Raw genomic sequence first — 20,677 nt, forward strand, 5'->3', positions numbered from 1 at the left:
GCCAGTTTAAGTGAAATATATAATACTGTTTTAATGATAGATAGATAGATCTACTTCAGACTATATTATGTTGGTGGTTTCATGAGATTAAGATTACCTTAAAGCAATACTCCCTTTTAGAGCTTCAACAATCAGTCAATTAATCGATTAGTCAATCAAAAGAAAATTAGTTGCTAACTATTTTGATAATCAATAAAGTGCTTAAGTCCTTTTCAAACAAAAATATCAAACATTTGCTGGTTCCAACTCCTTAAATGTAAGGATGGTTGTTTGTCTTTGTCCTTGTCCTTTGTGATAGTAAAAGAAGAGTCTTTGGGTTTTGAACTGTTTGCTGGAAAAAAAGAAGCAATCTGAAGATGTCACCTCGGGCTCTGGGAAACTGTGGTGAGCATTTTAACAATTATTTGATATTTTGTAGACTAAATGATTAATCTTGAAAACAATCAGCAGATGAATTGATAATGGAGGTAATCGTCAGATGCGACTCTAATCCTTTTAATATCAAATAGGCTAGTAGGGTTGGGCAATGTCCACCAAACTGGCATATGACGATGTCCACAGTTAAACACCATGATACCATGATATTGTTGCTGGGTTTAAAAGGGTCTTTGTCTCGACAAAATTGTGTACTAAGCATAAAGGAATACGGTGCAGGATTTGTCATAACTAATCATCTTACCAGGTATTTCAGTCAAAATAAATAAAATCCTGGAGAAGTCAGATGTCCTTTTTGATTTTCTCAACTGCCATTGAAAGTCATCACATTCTTGACTCAAGTCTGCCTCATATGATTGATGACAAGAAAATAAACTTTTATGATGTAACCACTGTTCCTTTTAAATTCCTTTCTTGTAATGTTTCTTTGTTAATGTTAGACAACGTTACTCAGTGAGCCTGTTACACATGTAACTGACGCTATCACACATCAGTTTATTGGTACTGTGTGATTTATTGTTAAAAAATTAGACTAATTACAATTAGTCTATTTTATTTTTCAATATTATGCAGACAGTGATGACTAATGATTAAGTACACATTTGTCCACATTTGAATTGAAGTAATCTATTGTTTTCTCCCTCAGTGAATAGACACTTTAAAACAGTGGCCTCTGAAATAGGACAAAGGTTACCGGCGTATTCATTGTAGACTGCAGATTTCGGAGGATCTAGTCCCTAAACTGGGACACAGTGACAGTCCCCTTTCTCTTTCCATCGCTGTCTTCCTGTCGAAGACAAGGTCAAAGATCACAGGTGTCTCTGTCGCTGCCTCGAGCTTCCTGTCTCAATGAGTGTGTATGTGTTTCCTTCATCCTCTTTCCAGCAAAACTTCAAACTGAGGCTCTGTGTGTGTGTGTTTTGTGATGCTCTACTATATCTGTTTTAATTATAAAATCACAGCACAGTACCGGATTAAAATGACCACATTCTTGAGAATCACTTGAGGCTTTGAGACCCTGGTTGACTTTATTAGGACGAAACAATGACACCAGATTTCTGTTTGATCCAGACAGCGCAAGAGATAGAGCTCCAGATTGTTTTGTGGTGTACAATGCAGTATGAAACACACCCAACAAGGTCTCAAAGACTCATATGTGCGTGTAAATTCACCCTTCTCTTGCTTTCTACCAATCTCTCCCTCTCTCTCACTCACTCAGTCAGGATATAGGTGTTGTCCACTGCAAAGGAAGGAAATTCTGTCACTTAGAACAATGGGCCTGTTTCTCTATCTATAGACACAGAGAGACTGAGAGCCGGAGGGAGAGACGGAGCAGATCTTGTCCACGCATTTCAGTTAAAAGAAGATTGAACCGATGGATATGAAGAATTAGAGTTGTGTATATAGATGTATAACAAGTTTAGGCCTTTTGAAAATGGAATTTGGTTGGAGGGAAAAGGTTATTAGATTAGCTTGAGCTGCGTACTCGCATTTCAGTGGCTAAGAATCATCATAACACACTTTAGAAGGATCAGAAGTAACTGTGGGTAAGTGCTTTCAAAATCTAATACCTGAAAAGCGTTTGAACTTCTTTCATGTACCATTCCTACGATTTACAAAACATTCCACCTCAACATGTAGGAAAAAATGCAAACTTTTCTGTCTAGAATGCAGAGGTAGGGAGTAACTAAGTACAAATACTTCATCACGCCCTACATTTTAAAACAAATGTCTGGACTTTCTACTATTGAGGGGAATTATTTATTTATTTATTTATTTTGCATCTTTGTGCGCCACCTTCCCAACATCTACAAGACTGATTTAAACCTAAATGGATGGGACAATAACACATGAAAAAGATAATTCCTTGTTTCATCCATTACTGCATATCATGCATGACAGACCTAACAAGACAAATACGTCATTAAAGAGGTAACTAAACAGACGAGAAGGAGACTCAACTGGAGAAAAGGTGATGTCCAGTTAGCTTTGCACAGAATAAGCCAGTAGAAATGTTCTTCAGAAGGCTACTTTTTATTTTTATACTTGAGTACATTTCAGAGCCTGTACTTTTTCACTTTTACTTTAATAAAGAAGTTACATTAGTACTTCTACTTGTACAAAAGTATCTGAACTTCTACTTGAGTACAGAATGTGTGTACTTTTTCCACCTCTTTTAGAATAACAACAGCAGATTTTAGGTGCAGACAAACATGTCAAGATAAGATTTGTAGTTTTGTAAGAAAAAACAGGAGGAAAAAAGCAAGCGTGTTCCTTAATTTTGATGGTAATTTACATAGAAGTAACACTGAGAAATGGGCAGGCAGTGACCTTTGGAGTGGGTATTTCCCTGACAGCCTAACAGCTGGACATGGGTCCTACAAAAGATGCTTCCTGTTTGAGAATGGGAAATTCACGCTACGACTTTCAGGGGTGTTTTCAGTTAATTTCTTTCTGTTTGTTTTCACCATGTTGACAACCTGCTGCAGGTATCCTGTTGATTATTTTCTGACGGTGACATCATGCCATTGTTTTATTGTTTCAGTCCTGGCATTACTGACACACTTACCTCACTCCAGTGTGGAGGCAGATTACACAGATTAGAGAAATTTGACATTTACAGAATCCTGACACCCTGCAGATTATTGACTTGAAAAGCTACATTTATTTCTAGTATGTATAATTTCTCTCTCTCTCTGTCAGATGGAGGGGTCTGGAAGTCCTCGCTTCAGAAAGCTCCATTTCCCAGTGGGTCTGTGGATCAACTCGCCCAGGAAACACTTTGCCAAACTGGGGAGCCGCTGGCCAAGTGCTATTTCTGTCAAGTCAGTCCAAAGTTCTCTCAAACTCTATTTTTAGCTCCTATTCTGCTTCTATGACTCCATTACAGCAATAAGGATTCATTTGTAAATCTTTTAAAATCAAATCATCATGTGCAGCAGAGCTCTGCTTAATCTAGATTTACTCATTTTAAACCTGGTTTTGCTAAACACTGATTAGAACCAATCTTAGATAAAATTAATCTTGCAATCCAGTGTATGTCATTTATATTTGTTCTCAGGTTCACACAGTTCTTTATTTCATTTTTAATATTTGCTTTCAGTTTCTATTACTTTTCAGTTATTTTACGGAGTGGGATTCCTCATTTCGATTCAGTTTTTATTTAAACATATTTAGTTTTAGTTTATTTTTTTTAATTACTTTCAGTATTCAATCTAGTTTTTTAAAATCATAACATGGGGAATATATGTCAGGGGGAGATTTAAGATGATCAGATTAGGTATCGCAATACAAACACAACACTTTGCGAAGGCAATTCATTCACAGTCGTGTGGACATCCAAGTCTCAGTATACACATGCACTAATGCTTGGCTTGTTGTGTTGACAGTTTTGACCAAATTGACAAAGACTGAACTTAAAGTAACACCTAGTTTTTAGTTTTAGTTAAAGCTACTACAAGGAGTTTTTACACTGTTTATGAAACAGTCCCAGTTTAATACTAATGCCTCTATGGGACATTATGAAAGCCTTAACTATAATAAGTTTGCTCAGATTATGTGCTTTTCATGCCATTGTTGTTTACTAAGAATTCAGTGCCTGATAGTATTGTTGAATGAACAGTTTAAGCATTGATACCATCTTATCTGACTTCCACTGTCATTAGTATTCTTCCAACCCTGTAACCTTTTGCCTGTTTTATTTTAGTCCTTGTTGTTTGTCTGTGTTTAGTCAGTCATAATTCACAGCTGACTGGTCCCTTCCTTTCTCCTTCCTCTCTCCTCCATCTGTCTTCCCCTCCTCTGTTGTTCACAGGTCGACCACCAGCTCTGACGCAGCCTCTCTGCACGAGGCCCCCTCTGCTCCTTCCTCTTCCCTTTCTAACTCCACTCCCTCGCTGGCTTCCCCTACCCCATCCCCGTCTCCGTCCCCGGCCTTCCTCAGGCCGCGGCCTGCTGGGCCCCAGTCCCGCACGAAGCGCCTTTCCCACCTCTTCCTGCGAGGGCGCTCAAACAGCGACCGGGACCGGGCAGTGGGGGAGAAGGAGAGAGAGGTTTGGGCCCATTCAGCTGCTCCTTCCTCCCACCACTACTTGCCCCCTGCCTCTTCCTCTGCCCCAGGCCTGATCAAGATCTACGGGGATGCCCTCTCCAGTGGTGCCAACTATCGCTCCCTGCTGGCCAACATCCACTCTACAGCCCAGCAGCTCATCGCCCAGGTCATCACTCGGTACACTGAGAGGGAGCGGGAAGAGACAGATGACGCAGGTATGAGAGAGGGAAATTTTCTCTCATTTGGACCTCTGCTGCGACCCATTACTGGGAATTGTTTGCTCAAAAATTTTTTACCAATTGGGAATGACTTAATACAAACATAAACCACAGTGTTATGGAAAAATAATTACACCCCCCCCCTTCCTCCTTTTTTCCTCCATTACCTTCTAGTTCTCCAGAAACACAGCCCAGAGGACTTCCTGTTGTGTGATGTCATTGGAAAGCCCATCCAGCAGCCAGATGGAGCTATCAAATGGGAGACAGAGTGCCGGAGAAGCGTTGCCCCATGGGAATGTCCCTTGTTGTTAGTGGACATGTGGCGGCCTAAAGAAGGATTTGAGCGGCGCTTTGAAATCCAAAGAAAGGAAGACTATGAGAGAGAAGAGAGGGAGAGGGAGAAGGAACGTGAGAGGGAGGGAGAGAGCTATCAAGGTATGTTTAAAGGTCAAATATGTGGGATTGTTTATAAGTGTAAATTTGGCCCCTCCTCCCTGGTAGAGCTGTGTATTAACAAGAATCTGAAACATGACATATCACGATACAATTCAATGTATCATGATATACTGTAACACTGTAAGCAACAGGGCAGGAATTATTTTGGATCCCATGAAGGCTATGGCCACTGTGCCGCCTCAATTTAGTCTTGTGCCCTTCAAAAAAAAAAGATCTGCTGAGGCCACAGTGGCCTTGATGCCCTGCTCTCACTGCCCAAGCTGATTTTGCCCTTTTCTCCTGTCTCTCTCCTGTCAATACATTTTTTAGACACCAGTGTCTTTTGTTGAGATTCTGAATTCTTACTGGGCAACGTCAACTGAAACACTGTCCAAAGATTTCTAGCCTGTTTTGAACTGCTGGAAAACCAGGTTATTTATGACCACAGTTTGATAAATTAGTGAATGAATAAGACAAGAAACTCAACATATAATGTTACACATTGTTTGTATATTGTTAGGTTGACTTAACTGTTCCCAGTGACCTAAGAAGTGTGACAACCTATCTTCATTTAGTTCAGTGATTGATTAGTCCAGTGTTAAGGGTCTATAAACCTCTGACTCAGGCGTTTGTATAAATATTGGTAATTTCATTAAAAATCCATTTCATTCATCCATTCCAAACAAAATCACTCTTAACCATTAAGTTTAATCCATTATTTCCATGGAATTATTACCACTGTTGTATATATTATGGCCTTGCTGCCCTGGCATTTGGCCTTCGTGCCCTCAAGAAATTGACATCACTCCTAAAATGTTGAAATTCCAGGCTTGGAAAGGAAGATGATATATTTCTAATTTTCCAGTTTAATTTTATGAAAACTGTCATATTATGCATCAAATCTGAGTTTTTTTCAACCTTTTTTATGCAGTCAGAACAATGAAGATATATAGATATAAAACATTACTTTCTGATTGGTACTAAAGTACAAATAAACACGCCCACACCTCCTTACAATGTCGCATTTTGTGTGAATACAGCAGAAGCAATCCCCAGTCTGCTCTGCCTTTGTGTGTGTGTTAAACTCTTTTTGCAGCTCTCACAGACCGAGAGCAGAGGAAAGAGACAGAGGATGCCCTCTGGCAACCTACTTGACCACAGTGTCTGACAAAAAACTGAGAAAAACCCTGACTAAATACAGACTGAGTGAACACAACCTGGCAGTGGAGGTAGGCACAGACAGTAGGCAATGACACAGACAGACCTGGCTGCCCAGAAAGGAGAGGTTATATTTCTACTGTGAGTATTGTACATTAGAGACAGAGTTGCACTTCCTGACTCAGTGTAAACAATACAAAGATATTAGAGAGCAATGTTTTCCAAAAATAATAAAAATATTCCCTGATTTCCTCTACCTAAGTCACAGGAAACACAGACAGAGGGCAGAGTCTCTGCAGATACAGCTGCCACCACCACCACACTTCTACTGGATCATCAGGGATTATGTTATTTGAGTCTATACATTTTTAAGAAAATGCTGCATAGTATGCCTTTGAGATTCGACAGGCAGGTATGTCAGCACACAAAGGGACTCTAATACTCGTCACAGCAACAGACTGACCAATCCGCTGATTGTCTGGGCTGCAGGTGTGCGCTGGCGGCGGAGCAGGATGTCGTCAGGGGGCGGGCCAGAGGAATGCGAACGTGGTCACCGTGGAAGGAACACAGAGCTCAGGAGGAGCATCAGTGATATGAACCTGAGTCTGCGGCGTCGCCAAGGCAACCACATGAGCAAAGACCAGCGTGGCCCTGGCAACCGGCCTAACAACAACGGCGGGGTGCAGGACAGGAAGAACATTGTGAGCATGATCAACCCACAGCCAGGAGAGGTAAAGAAAAGACAACGTAGTGAGAAAAAGAAAAAAAAATTACTGAAGTTTTGCTCTGTGTTCCAATAACAGTTGAGCAAGCTTGGTACCTCGGCCACTTTCTCCTGTCCTGTTTCCTGTGTTTAGATACACTATGTTTGAGGCTCATCTATGTTGAAAGGAAAACTTTGACAATGGTCTCACTGAGATCTCACTGAGGGCCCTTTGAAAGCAACAAATGTTCACATATTAAGTTAGCTAATGTTAGCACAATGCTAGCTAACTAGATAACTAATCTGCACCAACCATTAGCTAACCATTAACAATTGATATAGATTAGCTTGCCAGTTTGCTAGCATTCTGCTAACTTTAGCTAACTTAACTATATGTCGTCTTTTCTCCCAGCAACATCTTCTACCCATCCTCAAAATTTGGTTTTCTTTTCATCATAGTTGTGCTGAGCACATATTATGTGTACAGGAAACAGGAAAAGAGAACGGGCCATGTGTTTACGGGAAGCCTTGATTAGTGAATTTTGCATAACTCTTGCAAGATTTGTATTTGCTGTTTCTTCACTGTGCGCATCTTTCCTCAGGCTGTAAGTTTATGCCAAGTCTGTTATTGCAGTCCACCATAAAAAGCGTTTTTATGGCTTATTTATGCATCTATTTTTATATTTTTTCTTTTATGAGCAGCATACTGGAACTTGTAGGATCTTGTGATACACCCCTGTGTTATAAAATGATAACTAAACAAACCTATGACATTTATTCATTAATTTATATCATTTTTGTTTCCTGAGCAGCATAAAGGGGTTATAACTAGCATCTTGTTGTTGTACAACCCTGTGTTGTAAAATGATAAATAAATGAACCTTGTACCTTATAAAACAGCCAAGCAGCCTACAACGGTATTTGTCACTTTAGGACATAAAGTGACAAATACCGCGGCTAACGGTGGGGTGCTCTCATTTCTGTTATCATAAATATTCTCCTTTTTTTGTTTTGTAGCCATACAGCCCACTTTTGCTTATGTTTGTCCTTATGTATACTCTAAGAAGATGTAAAGTGTTTAGAGTATATCTATAAAGTACTTAAAAGATATTTGATATAAAAGATATTTTGATACAGCAACCATTGAAGCATAGAAATGTGCGAGAGTTTCTCAAATTTAGGGTTCCCTTCTAGACACGACCTTTTGAAGAAGCTACTGGTGCACAGAGTGAAAAGGGGCGGGATTTAAGAAGCCTCAATTGTCCATTTGTTCTGCTAATCATCATGTGTTGACCTCTTTTTCAGATTAGGGCCTCAAAAGCTGAAGCAAAGGTTGGGTGGACGAATCAGCAGACAGAGGATGAGAAGGATTACACGAGCTGTGACCTGGAAGTGATGTCACAAAGTTTGATCCTTCCGCCCACAGACCGGCCCTATTTTCTGTTGCTGCAGGGTTACGATCAGAGCAAGGCAAGACATGCTGACAGATTATATCGCACACACAAATACTCACAAACAACACCCACATGCACGTACACCGTGTAAACACAGACACACACTGATGCACTCGGAAGTTTACATGATATACTTGGTAACAAGGTGAGCAAACACTGATGTGCACATATGCAAACTAACAGGCACGCTGTGGAGGATCTGTGCAGATGTATACGCGTGCACACACCCTGTACATGACATCATACCTGCATGTCTGTAATCGCCACATACCATCAGGGTTTCCAACGCTCTACAAGCCTCTCCCATTCAGCATCCTGCACAAAACAGCCTCAGAGCAGCACAATGCCTCAACAATTTATTTATCCAGGGAAAGCACAAAACCCCTCTGTGTGCATCATTCACACACAATGACCTCACACAGGTCTGCATTGTAGCAAACTGTGACACACTTCATACCTTATCAAGCGCCTTCAACTTAACATCTCCGAGATGGAAGGTTGATATAAACCGTGGCACTTAAAAGATAACAGACCTCCCTGATGTTCTTCTGCTCTCCTCTGTGTGTGTTTTGTGTAGGATTTTGTTTTGTACATCATGGTTGGACATACGCATGTGTTTGGAAGAAAGCCCACGATGAGGGAGAGGGAGAAGGACAGAGAGAGGGAGAGGAAGGGGAAAAGGCCTCTGAAGGTGGAGACGTTCCTTTCAGCTCCTGACCTCTTGGCCAGACACTTATTGGTCAGGAGAGACTCTGCTGTTCCCGAGACGCCCACCGGACAAGGTTTTTTAAAACACCCACTGACTCATATTGTCATACATCCACGGTGCAGTTGTTGCATTTAAGTCCACCCTAATCTAATTTTGATTTATTGTAGCTCTGATGCGGCCCTTCAGAGGAGCTGATGTCACACACAATGGAGTTGCCCTTTACAGAGAGGCGGTCCTAAAGCCTGGGGATGTGATTGGTCTGGGGAGCCACTTCCTTTTCCTGTACCGTGACCCCCGCGTGACTCCAGCTCCACCGCTGGCACTGACCCTGCCATGGCAGGCAGACGCTTCCACCACCTGTTGCCCCTCAGGGTTGGTGGACAGGCAGGAAGCACTGAGGCAGTACCTGGGATCCACAGAGGCAGTTCTGAAGTTTCACCCACGCCACGCAGATTCCTTGTTACAGGTGAGACAGGAAACGGAAACTACATTCAACAAATATATAAATGCAACATTTTGTTTTTGTGAACAATTTGTGAACACAATGTGAGAGCAATAAACTCTTTGTATGCATAGATAAAATCTTTAGTCAAAATTCCCTGGATAACACACATCATGTTTATCCCTCACTTTTTTCTTAGGAGATAATCTCCAAAAATTCCTCTCCAGACTCTGGGGGCGGGCCTTTAGCTCCTGCTTATCTCCTATCAATCATGATTGATCATGCCTCCAAACACCTGGACCCTGCTCTCACACCACAGATATTACTCAAGTCAGCCAATCTAATAAAAGAAATTGTCTGGGTAAGTAAAAAAAAAAAAACAAATAAACCAACAGCTGTATATATAAAATGAATGAAAAAGGATATGGGGGATGCTTTGGCAGCCTAAGAGTTATGGCAGCAATCGTGAACCGCAATGAACAGTGGATCTTTGTGTCCAGCATTCATCATTTCCAAACTCTATCTCCTCTGATTTCCTGTCATTTTTCTACTGGTAGCGCTGTAATAAAAGCAATAAAATGTCCAGCAAATTCTAAGAAGCACCTTATTTAAGCACAGCAGTGTTTTAAGCTAAATGCTAACATTGACATGCCAATAGTCTCAAAATAACAATGCTAACATGCTGATGTTGACGGACCAGTGTGTAGGAATTAGTGGCATCTGGCAATGAAATAGCAGATTAGGTCAACAACGAACTCGCCTGCCATGCCTGTAGGAGAAACTATGGTGGCCGTGAAACTTGCACTAAACGTGAAAGGTCGTATGTAGAACCATTTTTTGTTTTGCATCCATTCTGGGCAACTGTAGAAACATGGTGATGCAACATGGAAGACCCATAGCCTGTCTAGATATAAATGGCTCATTCTAAGGTAAGAAAAACCCAACAATTCTTATTTTCAGGTGATTACACACAACTGTAAACATTTATCTAAATACTATGTTCCATTACTAATTACTTATTGTAAGATATATGGTCATGGCCTCATAATTTTGCTGACCTCATTATTGATTTTTTTACATGAGAATGTCACCAACATTTAAGCCAACATGATGCCAGAATAAACAGCAGGTTTTCTCAACAATGATAAGAGGAATAAACAGAAAAAAATTATGCTGAAATACATTTTGATGCTATTTTTTCTTCCACATTCTAATTCCAGTCGACATTCTTAAGAATTAAAAGTTCATCGTTTTTTGAAAGGGTGAACTTTCCGTCGGGGTGGAAGTAATAAATTGCAGCTACTCAAACTACTCTCCTTTTTTTGGTACTTGTACTTTTATGATTCTTTTTTCAAGTCTGCAATTTTACTTGTACTTCAGTATGCATTATACTTATCTACTTAGTTACTTTTAAAATCATAATCCACTACTGATTAGGTCAACAATTTGAATTAATAATCAAACCTTTCATCAGCATTTTTGTAGCCAGTAGGGCTATCTGATCACTAACAGGCCAATGAAAAGAACAGCCTAAGAGTTTGGAGTAATTTAGACTGAACAAAAACCCTTTTCAACTGACTGCCTGCTATTGATAGTGCATTAAATATCAAGTTGAAAAGCAACTAATACTTTGTATTTTTATTTAAGTATTTTGAACACCAGCTTACTTGTAGTCAAGTAATATTTCAGCGATGCCTCAGTGCTTCTACTCGAGTAGAGATTTTCAGTACTCTTTCAACCACTGCTTGCATCACCATGCCATTATATTATCACTACGTCAGTGGCATGAAATGGTTTTAAAATGACAATATATCATCCAACTACGGGAAGTGACAGGCTTATGATTCAACATCAGGGAGAAATAAATTTTGTGGCACTCCATCCAATAGCTGTCGGGACATTTCACTCAAAACCACAAATGACCAACTCATATTTGGAGGAAACATCAGGGGATCACCAAACCGAAGACAGATTTTATCCTCTGGGATGAAATAGTTGAAATAGTTTCAGTCTGGACAAAAGTAGTTGACTGAGAAACATTGCTATTCATAGAGTCATGCTGCTAGACTGGCTAAAAACAACACCTCACCATATAAAATGTGCTACATGTTCTGGTATGTTCAGTAAAATAATAAAATTTATCACAGGTTTAGCAGTGGTGGAGCTCAACACAAGTGAACTATTGACCTTTTTGAGACAGCGTTGCATGACAGTATGACTATGATCACAGTTTGGCAGAAAAAAATCAGGTAGGCAGACAAACCAGCAGACAGACAGACAGATGTATGTCTTTCATTGTGGCCTGCTACGTTGCGGACAGGAGCGAGGATGAGCTGATGTCACTGCCCTTCTGCTGGAAAATGTGCTGTAATTGTCCTGGCTGCAGGGCGAGACGCTGCTCCCCCCTCCTCCACCTCCACCCCCACACTAAGCCAAGATGTTTCTCCTCTCTTCTGTCTCCAACTTTCTTTACAGGATAACATTAAGGAATTTGGGGATAAGCATCCCACGCAAAAGTAAGAACATTTTTGTCGACGTCATGTTTCCTCTGTTTAGAGATCTCCAGCTGAGTGATTCATGATACATTTGTGCCTGTGCTGTTATGTCTTTGGTAAATTTTTGTCGTGTGATGAAAGCATTGTAACACAGTGATGTTGGAAAATAGCTAAAATATAGCTGAATAATAATAACTCACTCTATTTTTACTCACAATATGATGAGTTTCTCTTCTACAACACAAACCAAACAGTGACAGGAGAATGTTCACAATCATTTTACAGCTCACATAACTTTGACGTTACATAAATGTGTCCAGTTCCACAGAGCAGGAAGGTGAGATAAGCACACCGAATGTCCTGAAACTGTCATCTGACCTTCGACCCCTGATGTTCTGGATGTCAAATGCCACAGAGCTCCTTAACTTTTTCCAGGTCAAAGTTGAAGCCATGGAGAAGGAGTGGGAGTTTGAAGGTGAGAGTGATTTGTTTTTGTCTGAGCGTAGTCTCTTTCGCCTGTTTATGTGTTCCTGTACTTGTCTCCACTTGTTCTGTAATCACTTCATTGCGCAATATTTAAAAAAAGAGACTGATTTGAAAACAATATCAGTTTAATGAAATACCACATAACTTTGGTAATGCTGGACATAAAAATTAAAGCTTTAATTCATCTTCATGATCATTTCTTTGAAGCCCCGGGTGACCCAATCCTGACAGCTGACATGGACACCTGCTCAGAAGCTCTGGCACAGCTGGATGATGTCATCATGCACACCTTCCAGCAGTGTGTGTATCACCTCACCAAGGTACAGTATCAAAACAAGACAACAGCCTGCTGTGTTCCAAATCCACACTACATAACCTACTAATCCTATACAGAATGCTACTTTTCTAATTGTCGCTGTTTAGTATAACGTTTTAGCAGTTAGTTTACAAATCCACATACTTAGTCATTTTAAATGTGTGGCGCCAGATGTCAAACTGCAACTTTGTGAAGCCACTGCCAATTAAACTGTACAAAGAGACAGCTAAATGTCTTTCTTAAGACTAAATACATTTTTTTGTTTCCCAAGATGTTTCTGGAGATGTCTCACCACCACCCACAATTTATTTTAATTTTTCCCAGCTGTGAGCAGCTCCTCAATTTGCTTTTTGCTTTGCATTCTGGGAGAACAGTGTGTACCAACAGCACATTTAAAAATGGTCTGTATTTTGTATGCATGCAGTCTAATTTTACTATATTTCCTTTTGGGTTTTTTTTTTCCAGTGTGAAAACACTATGTTCTAAAAACCTTTTTAGAACTTTATTTTTATTTTCAGTGAAATCATATCATCAATTACAGCTTTGTATACTTGCATAACATAGGAATATATAAAACATGTATAGATATAGAAATAAATGAAATAATTAAATACAATAAAAAAAAAAAAACCCACAAAGATGCTAAACAATGGCTTTCCAAAGTGGGGCCTGTTTTATTTCTGAAGTAAAATGCTAAAAATATGTAGGATTCCAAATGTTCAATCCTCCTACTGTTTTACATCCTAAATATATATTACAATATGTGCTTACTTTTGGCTCGTTAATTGAAATATATCACTGTGGACAAAAATGATGGACTGACCAACACAGACAGACATTGCTATCCCTACAGCCACTCCATCCGTCATTCCAGCGCCAACTTGAGATTTTTTAAATTTATTTAAACGAATGAACTCATGTCTCTTCCCTCTTTGCCCACATAGACCCTGTACTCCCTCCTTCCAGCTCTCCTGGACACCAACCCATTCTCCAGCGAGGAGAAGGAGAAGGAGAAGGATGCAGCTCGGGGTGCGGAGGGAGAAGACAAGACAGAAGGTGAAGAAGAAGTGGATGATGTGTCAACCTTACCTCCCAAAGTTGCCGGGCTGGTGGAAGTGTATCGCTGCTCCCTGATGCTGTCGCGGGAGGCGTGTCTGTCTCCACCACTCACCTCCCAAACCTTCGGCTACCTCTTCTTCTTCACCAACACCTCCCTGCTCAATACTCTGCTGGAGAGAGGTGAGAGGACACAGGTTAAAGGGAGCCTCTCTAATTTTTATCAGCACTTTTTTGGAACAGTGCTTCCTGTGTCATACATTAAGTGACATTAAAGTGATAGATTGGATTATTTGAAGTGGGGTTGAATGATTGATAGTCGGTGTATTAGCTACAGGAGATGCTGATTGACCGATGCTGGTACCAATGACCTGCTATGACAGGGTCAGCAGCAAAACACAGCCACTTCAAAAAGGATATTTTCACTGCTTTACCTTTTCCTATTGGGAACTTCCATAATATAAGCCAAATATCATTCTCTCCACACCAACCAGGAAAAACCAGTGATTTTATCTTGCAAATACAGGAGTTGCTGGTCTACTACTGTTATTGTGTGACTCTGAACTAACTTGTTAAAAGACCAAAGTCACTCAATATGCAAATAAACTAACAGCTTGAGGCAGTGGTAGACCATGAACTCCCATGTTCTGCGAGGTAAAATGACTGATTTTGCCAGTGGAGTCAACTTTTCAATTGTAAAAGGAAGAATATTTCCTCCTTCAAAATTTAGATAGTATTGGTTTGAAGATCAGAGTTTCTCTGAGTCACACGTTGTGCGCTGAAGTTTTAACCGCTCTCTATACGATAACATAATAACCCCCCATCTTATTTTTAAAAACAAGTCATTCTATTCATATTTCTTATATATTTCTCCACTCTCTCATGTCCACCACCTTTTTTTTTTTTAGATGGGCTGTTTTCATGGTCCAGAGCGGTCCAGATCCGTACAAACTTGGATCTGGTTCTGGACTGGCTACAGGGGGCGGGATTAGGAGACATAGCCTCCGAGTTTATGAAGAAATTGTCAGTCACCGTCAACTTCCTGTGTATTCCCAAGACTCGACTTATCCAGGTAATACAGCTTTATGTGCAGTGTGTCTTCTCTACGAGGCAAGTAAGGAAAAGAAAATTGTTGGTCCATTTTCTAAGTCTGCTCTAGATTGTTTCTTCTCCTGTGTTTATGACTTAACAGCATGTGAACAAAAAATGTCCACAATAATCATTTTAAGTTCCTTATTTTTTTCATCTGTAAAACAGGTGGGGGAAAACTGTTTTCAGGTTGTTTTTTTTGCCAGGATCATTTTTGTAAGTTACATGTACTGTTCGTCACCTGTGAGAATACATTTTAGTATGAAAAAGTGTGACTGGACTTACAAAATGGATCACCAGAATTTATTTTCTCACTTGTCACTCAGGGTTTCCATACTTCTCAGCTCTAGCCCAAGAATATTAACAGTAATTTTTATCATCTTTCAGTCATCCTGGGCCAACCTGCAGGAGGACCATGTCTTGTTAAGCCCTTCCCAGTTGCACCACCTGCTCACCCATTACAAGCTGGGTCCAACCAGAGCCCCACCGGCATCCTGGGCCCCTCCGCCAGGCACAGAGCTGAGTGGAGGTAATATATAAACAATTCAACCATGTAATCAAGACAGTGAAATTATCTGTTGAGTAAATCGTTTCCTCTCCTTTTCTGATCCTATAGACATCTTTGAGAGCTTCCTGGACCACCCTCCTCTGATCCTGCCAAACGAGACTCCACGCCTTGACCTCTCTCAGCCAATCCCAAGCCCTGAGCTTCAGAAAGAAGTAACACGTCTCCGCACCTTCTTGTGGGGACTTGACCAGGACGAGCTCCCTGCCAATCAGAGGACTCGGCTTTGAGGAAGCCCATATTTGTCTCTCTATGGATATCTCAAGGGAGTAGGAGATATCACAGGAAACAACAAACCAAAAAATACAAACCACAAAAAATGCAAACTGGACATGTTTTCTGCATTTTTTTTGCCTGGTGTTTGTTGTTTTTGTTCCTGACATTTCCATATCAGTTCATTTATTCATTTAGATACTTTTCAAGTAAGAGAAATGTATTGGCTTTGGTATGTCTTTATAGATTTTATTTTAAAGCAGAGAGTAAAACACCATGTCTGCAGTGTTGTGCTTTGCATGACTGTTTTACTTGGCTTTCATGTATGTTTTTAAACTACTTGTTTTTAATAAAACACAGAATTCTAGTCTCAAAGACCTACAGTTTCCGCTTGATCTTTGACAAGCTGGTTTCCCACAGCTGGGCCCCTTGGGCTTGGCACTCGCCTCAACTTTCAAACACCAAAGGAATATTCCACAAGGTGGCAATGCAGGACTCATTCCCCTCTGACGTTAAATGATGAGTCTGCAGGTAGAATTGCTTGACTAAGGAGGCGATCATAAAGCTACATTATCGTCTGCTCCAAAGGCTCATTCTCATTTCCTGTAATAATGGTAGCTTTTTTACCAGGGGTCATGACTCAGGCGAACAAATGAGACTGTGACGACCACACTCAGAGGTGACCTTTACAAAGGTGAGCTGCTCTAAAGGTAAAAGCTGGTGACTTAAGAGCAGGAGGGGGGTTTAATTTCCCTTTGGTTTATGTGACACACTCAAGTGATCCGATAAAGAGCAATAGAATATATAGGAATTTTCCATTGCCTCCAATATTAAATGTTAATGTTGTATATGTATTGTATGTCTTATTTGTCTCATACTATGATTTACTCATGAAAGTTGCCACTTTTACATTTTTCTTATACAACATTAAGTATGAATTAAAAAGACATTATGTTTGTTGTTTCCATTTTTGCTTTATCATGATGATAATGACATCTGGGGAGAGACAGGGGGGTTTGTGCACCAGATGAGCTACCAGGGCAAGTGGAACAGAAAACTTCCTGCCTAAACTCACCCTTCACTTGCCCCCGTACAAACTGTTTTATTTATTAGTTATCAAACAACATAGACTAAAGTTAATTGTCATGTTTAATCTAGGGCTGCAACATCTATAAATTGTCAGAAAAGAGTGAAAAATGTCTATCTCAGTTTATAGAAGTCCATGGTGGTATCTTTAAACGTCTTGTTTTGCCAAAAACCCAAAGTTAGTCAGTTTAATATGATAATAAATTGAGAAAATCACTATTTTAACCATTAATCAGTTATTATAGAGTATTTTAATAGTTTAATTCTTTTTTAAGCCTTGCCAAGGGTAAGTGAGTTACGTGATTTACTGGTCTGACATGGTATTTTACTTACCCTGGGTAAGCGGGTAATTCTTATTGTTGAGCCCTAATACACGTTTTTTTGTTTGTCTCATTTTATGTGACATCTTACATGTTGTGTATTGTTTTTACTTGCAAGATTTCAGTTTCGCTAATGGTTCCCAAGTTACGTAAGTTTGATATTTCTCATATCCATTAAGGATCTTGTACAGCGACAGTGGTTTTTAAACTGGGTCTGAGGACCAATAAGGGTCCTTCTGGGTGTTGTAGGGGGTCCCCAGCAAAAGGAGGAATACAATGTTTTAACTTTTATCACATTTTTGGAAGTTGGAACAACGTAGGAAATATGTTTGGCCTTTTTTTTATTGCAATTTATAGTAATTCTAGATTGCACATTGATTAACAATGAAGACTTTCCTTGAGACGGAATCCTCTTGAATTTAGGGTCCTTTGTCTAATGTGCATTTATTCAGTTCTTGTTGAGTTCTTGTTTGAGAACCTCCTGATCCCCTCATATATAGTGATTAAAATTTCTGAATTATATAACTGTCACACAAAGTTACTCAAATATATTAAAGATCTTATATATGGTTTGACTGCCATATGCATTTCTTACAATATTCAGATTAAACACATAAACATGCAGTAAAATGTATCTATATATCTTTTCCATATTCATTATTGTGGCCCTATAAAAAAGTCCAGCTCATTAAGGATAAGTTAGCAAGTGGCTGTCAAAACAGACAGCAGACAGGTGACATCATCATCAGCAGTGAGTAACAGCTTAGCTTGAACTTGACCTGTCACAAATCTGTAATATCCAGTCAATTTCACCGTCTAGCCAGCCAGACATCTTTAGAAACCACTTTCTTTGTTTTGAGAATGAAGCTCTATGACGTCTCCACGAAAAAGTTATCATGCTCCTCCTTTTGGCGCCCGACCAACTGGCTTCCTTTCTTCCGGTCAGCTTCTCTTACGGTAAAAAGCTCAACAAAAAACAACAATCAGTCTCGTGAGAGACCCCTGCTTACATCATCACTGTTGCCTCCGGTTCTGTCTCCCCATTTCTTACTGCGCTGACATGAGAAAACATGGCATTGAGAAAGACTGGTTATAGATTATGAATCATGAGAAGAGGCTCCCTGTGGTCACATTTATCAATTAAGTGATTGTAATCACTCTCATTTGAAATTCAATGTGGTGTATGAGTGAGAGTGAGACTGTTTGTGTGCTAATTTCAACTTTCCAGTAATGTCAAACAGATGTAGTCTGTAGCTTTATAATTAAACACAGATGGGGGTTCAGACTGGTATAGGTCTGATTGTGCGATAGTACAGCAGGCTGTGATACAATACGGTGACCAATGTCTGAGCACTATTAAGTAACATGTAAGGTTTAGTAAGCATGTGACACACACACGGTTTTCTGTGATCTCAATTACTGACACAGACTACGCACTTTCACTCAGAATTTAGTAGTCATACACACACTGTAATCCTCTTGTCTCACACACGCACTAAGTAGACTTCTTAACCCAGGTGCAGAGACCCACACCTGTTGTAGCAGCTCTCTGTAATTAGCTCAACACAATTATCATTGGTGGATGGAGGGCGGTGTGTGTGAAGACAATGGGGCAGTTATTCTCTCCCTATCATCTCCTTCTCTCTCCCTGCTGTCGAGTAATGAAAGATTCTTCCCTTCTTCAAAGAGACGGAGTTTCCTACAAAACAGCTGAGTCAGAGGAGAAAAGGGAGAAGGATGAAAAGAAAAGGAGAACAGTAGGGAGGCGAGCGCGGTAATGCAACGCTGCTGGTGTGAGGCCCAGTGGACCACAGTGATTGTGTTCATTGTTGTTACACACAGGAGTCATTTTCAGGAACCAGAGAAAAGGCCCATGGCTCTCACACTTAACAGCTACAACCTGGCACGGCCTCGGTATCTATTTGTGATCTGGTAACACTTTACCTGAGCCCTGCGTCATCTGAAGCCGGCAGTATAAGGAGGTTTTTCAAGTCATACGTCAGGGGAAGGGCAGAATATGATCACTGTAGGGCTACTGATGGAGGCTGTGAGACATGTTTCATCGGGAAATCGGAGGGGAAAGTGTGAGGATTTCATGCCCAACATAGTCATCATTGCCAAATACTACAGGATCTGGTTCTTTGTACCAGTGGGAACCTAAATACTGTTTTTTTTTTTTAAAGATCCTGGTCTCACATGGAAACGGGGGCAATATTACTTTTATGAGTGTGGCTCCCAAGAAATAAAGCTAAATTTCTTAATTTGTTTCTCAGGCTAAAAATATTTAAGGACCTGTGCCCAGTCACATAAAACCACTGAGGCTAAGGTTTCCCTTAAATTTTCATCTAAGGATGCCTTGGGAAAAGGTGAATTGAGAATTTTAAGGGATGCATACATCAGACTGACACATACAGGCATTTTGCCAAAACATCATGGCCACACCCCCTTTTTGGAGGATAACAAAAACAGATGATCCTATAGATATTAATGCAATTTGACGTGTTTTTGATGACAATTTTCACACAGATTTACGTATTATTTCAAGTTAAACAAACATTTATTTATAGATATGTCTTATAATTATGATGTAAATGACTGTGCACAATACCTTAATAAAGCGGTCATGCTTCTTCAGTCTTCCCTCATCCGAGTGGATCAGTGACTAATTGTATTGAATTAGCGGGTCGGCCTATAGTTAGACTAAGTGTTGCCTTTAAATAACAAAACCTGTTAAAGACAACTGTTTGGTCAAAAACCAGGTTGAGATTTAGTTAGGAACACCAGTCTGACACTGCTGTCACAACTGTAACATTATGACTTTACTCTAAGTTACTATCTTATGTGCCTCAAATCATAATGTAAAGGTGTTGGTTATTAACACAAGTTCTACAAGCAGAGTCTTATTCAGCATACTTCAAATGACAGAAGAAGCTAATTCATATATTTGGTCGCCAACAAGTAATTAACACCGCGTACAAGACGTATAAGAGACCTCATGATGAATATGTGCTACACAGCAGCTTTTTTTTCGGCATTTGAAACCGTGATCTTTCTCCCAAGACAGGGCGTAGCCTTGGGGACCGGGGCAAGATAATGTATTGCTGGTCTGATGTATACCAGTCTCCTAAAAGTGAAATGATTTGTGAAATATTGAGACAGTGACTGACTTTATGGTGATTGAAGACAAAGAGGAGATACCAAGACATATTTTTCTGGAAAGTGAAAACCCACTGGACATTGTGAGTGATGTTAGCAACTTGTTAGAGAGTATAGATTTGACATTAACACAAGCAACTTTGCAACTAACTTGCCAAATCATAACATAACTATGTTTCATAATGTATATTAATATTAACCATATGGCTTAATTGAAACTCGCCAGTTCTTTCCATATTCTTTGAGGATGAACAAAATTCTTATCATATTTTTCTTTTTCTGTTCCCTCT

At 40.0% G+C, this 20,677-nt stretch overlaps 1 protein-coding gene across 2 annotated transcripts; it reads left to right on the top strand.

Moving 5' to 3' along the window:
• The first annotated feature begins 272 nt into the window (after positions 1-272).
• rasip1 (Ras interacting protein 1) lies at positions 273-16,202 on the top strand. Of its 2 annotated transcripts, none has more exons than XM_084726606.1 (16): positions 273-384; positions 3,139-3,260; positions 4,250-4,701; positions 4,879-5,139; positions 6,787-7,028; positions 8,306-8,470; positions 9,032-9,236; positions 9,331-9,629; positions 9,805-9,966; positions 12,081-12,121; positions 12,421-12,575; positions 12,794-12,906; positions 13,847-14,141; positions 14,867-15,030; positions 15,435-15,576; positions 15,664-16,202. In XM_084726606.1, the coding sequence occupies exons 2-16, from the start codon at positions 3,139-3,141 to the stop codon at positions 15,840-15,842; spliced, it is 2,997 nt and encodes a 998-aa protein (XP_084582732.1). In that variant the 5' UTR covers positions 273-384; the 3' UTR covers positions 15,843-16,202. The 2 variants fall into 2 exon arrangements, with proteins under 2 accessions (XP_084582732.1, XP_084582731.1); XM_084726605.1 differs by lacking the exon at positions 273-384 and adding an exon at positions 1,720-1,982.
• The last annotated feature ends 4,475 nt before the right edge of the window (positions 16,203-20,677 follow it).

Source organism: Lutjanus erythropterus, chromosome 9 (assembly GCF_056507025.1).
Source record: "Lutjanus erythropterus isolate fLutEry1 chromosome 9, fLutEry1.hap2, whole genome shotgun sequence".
Lineage (NCBI taxonomy): Eukaryota > Metazoa > Chordata > Actinopteri > Lutjaniformes > Lutjanidae > Lutjanus > Lutjanus erythropterus.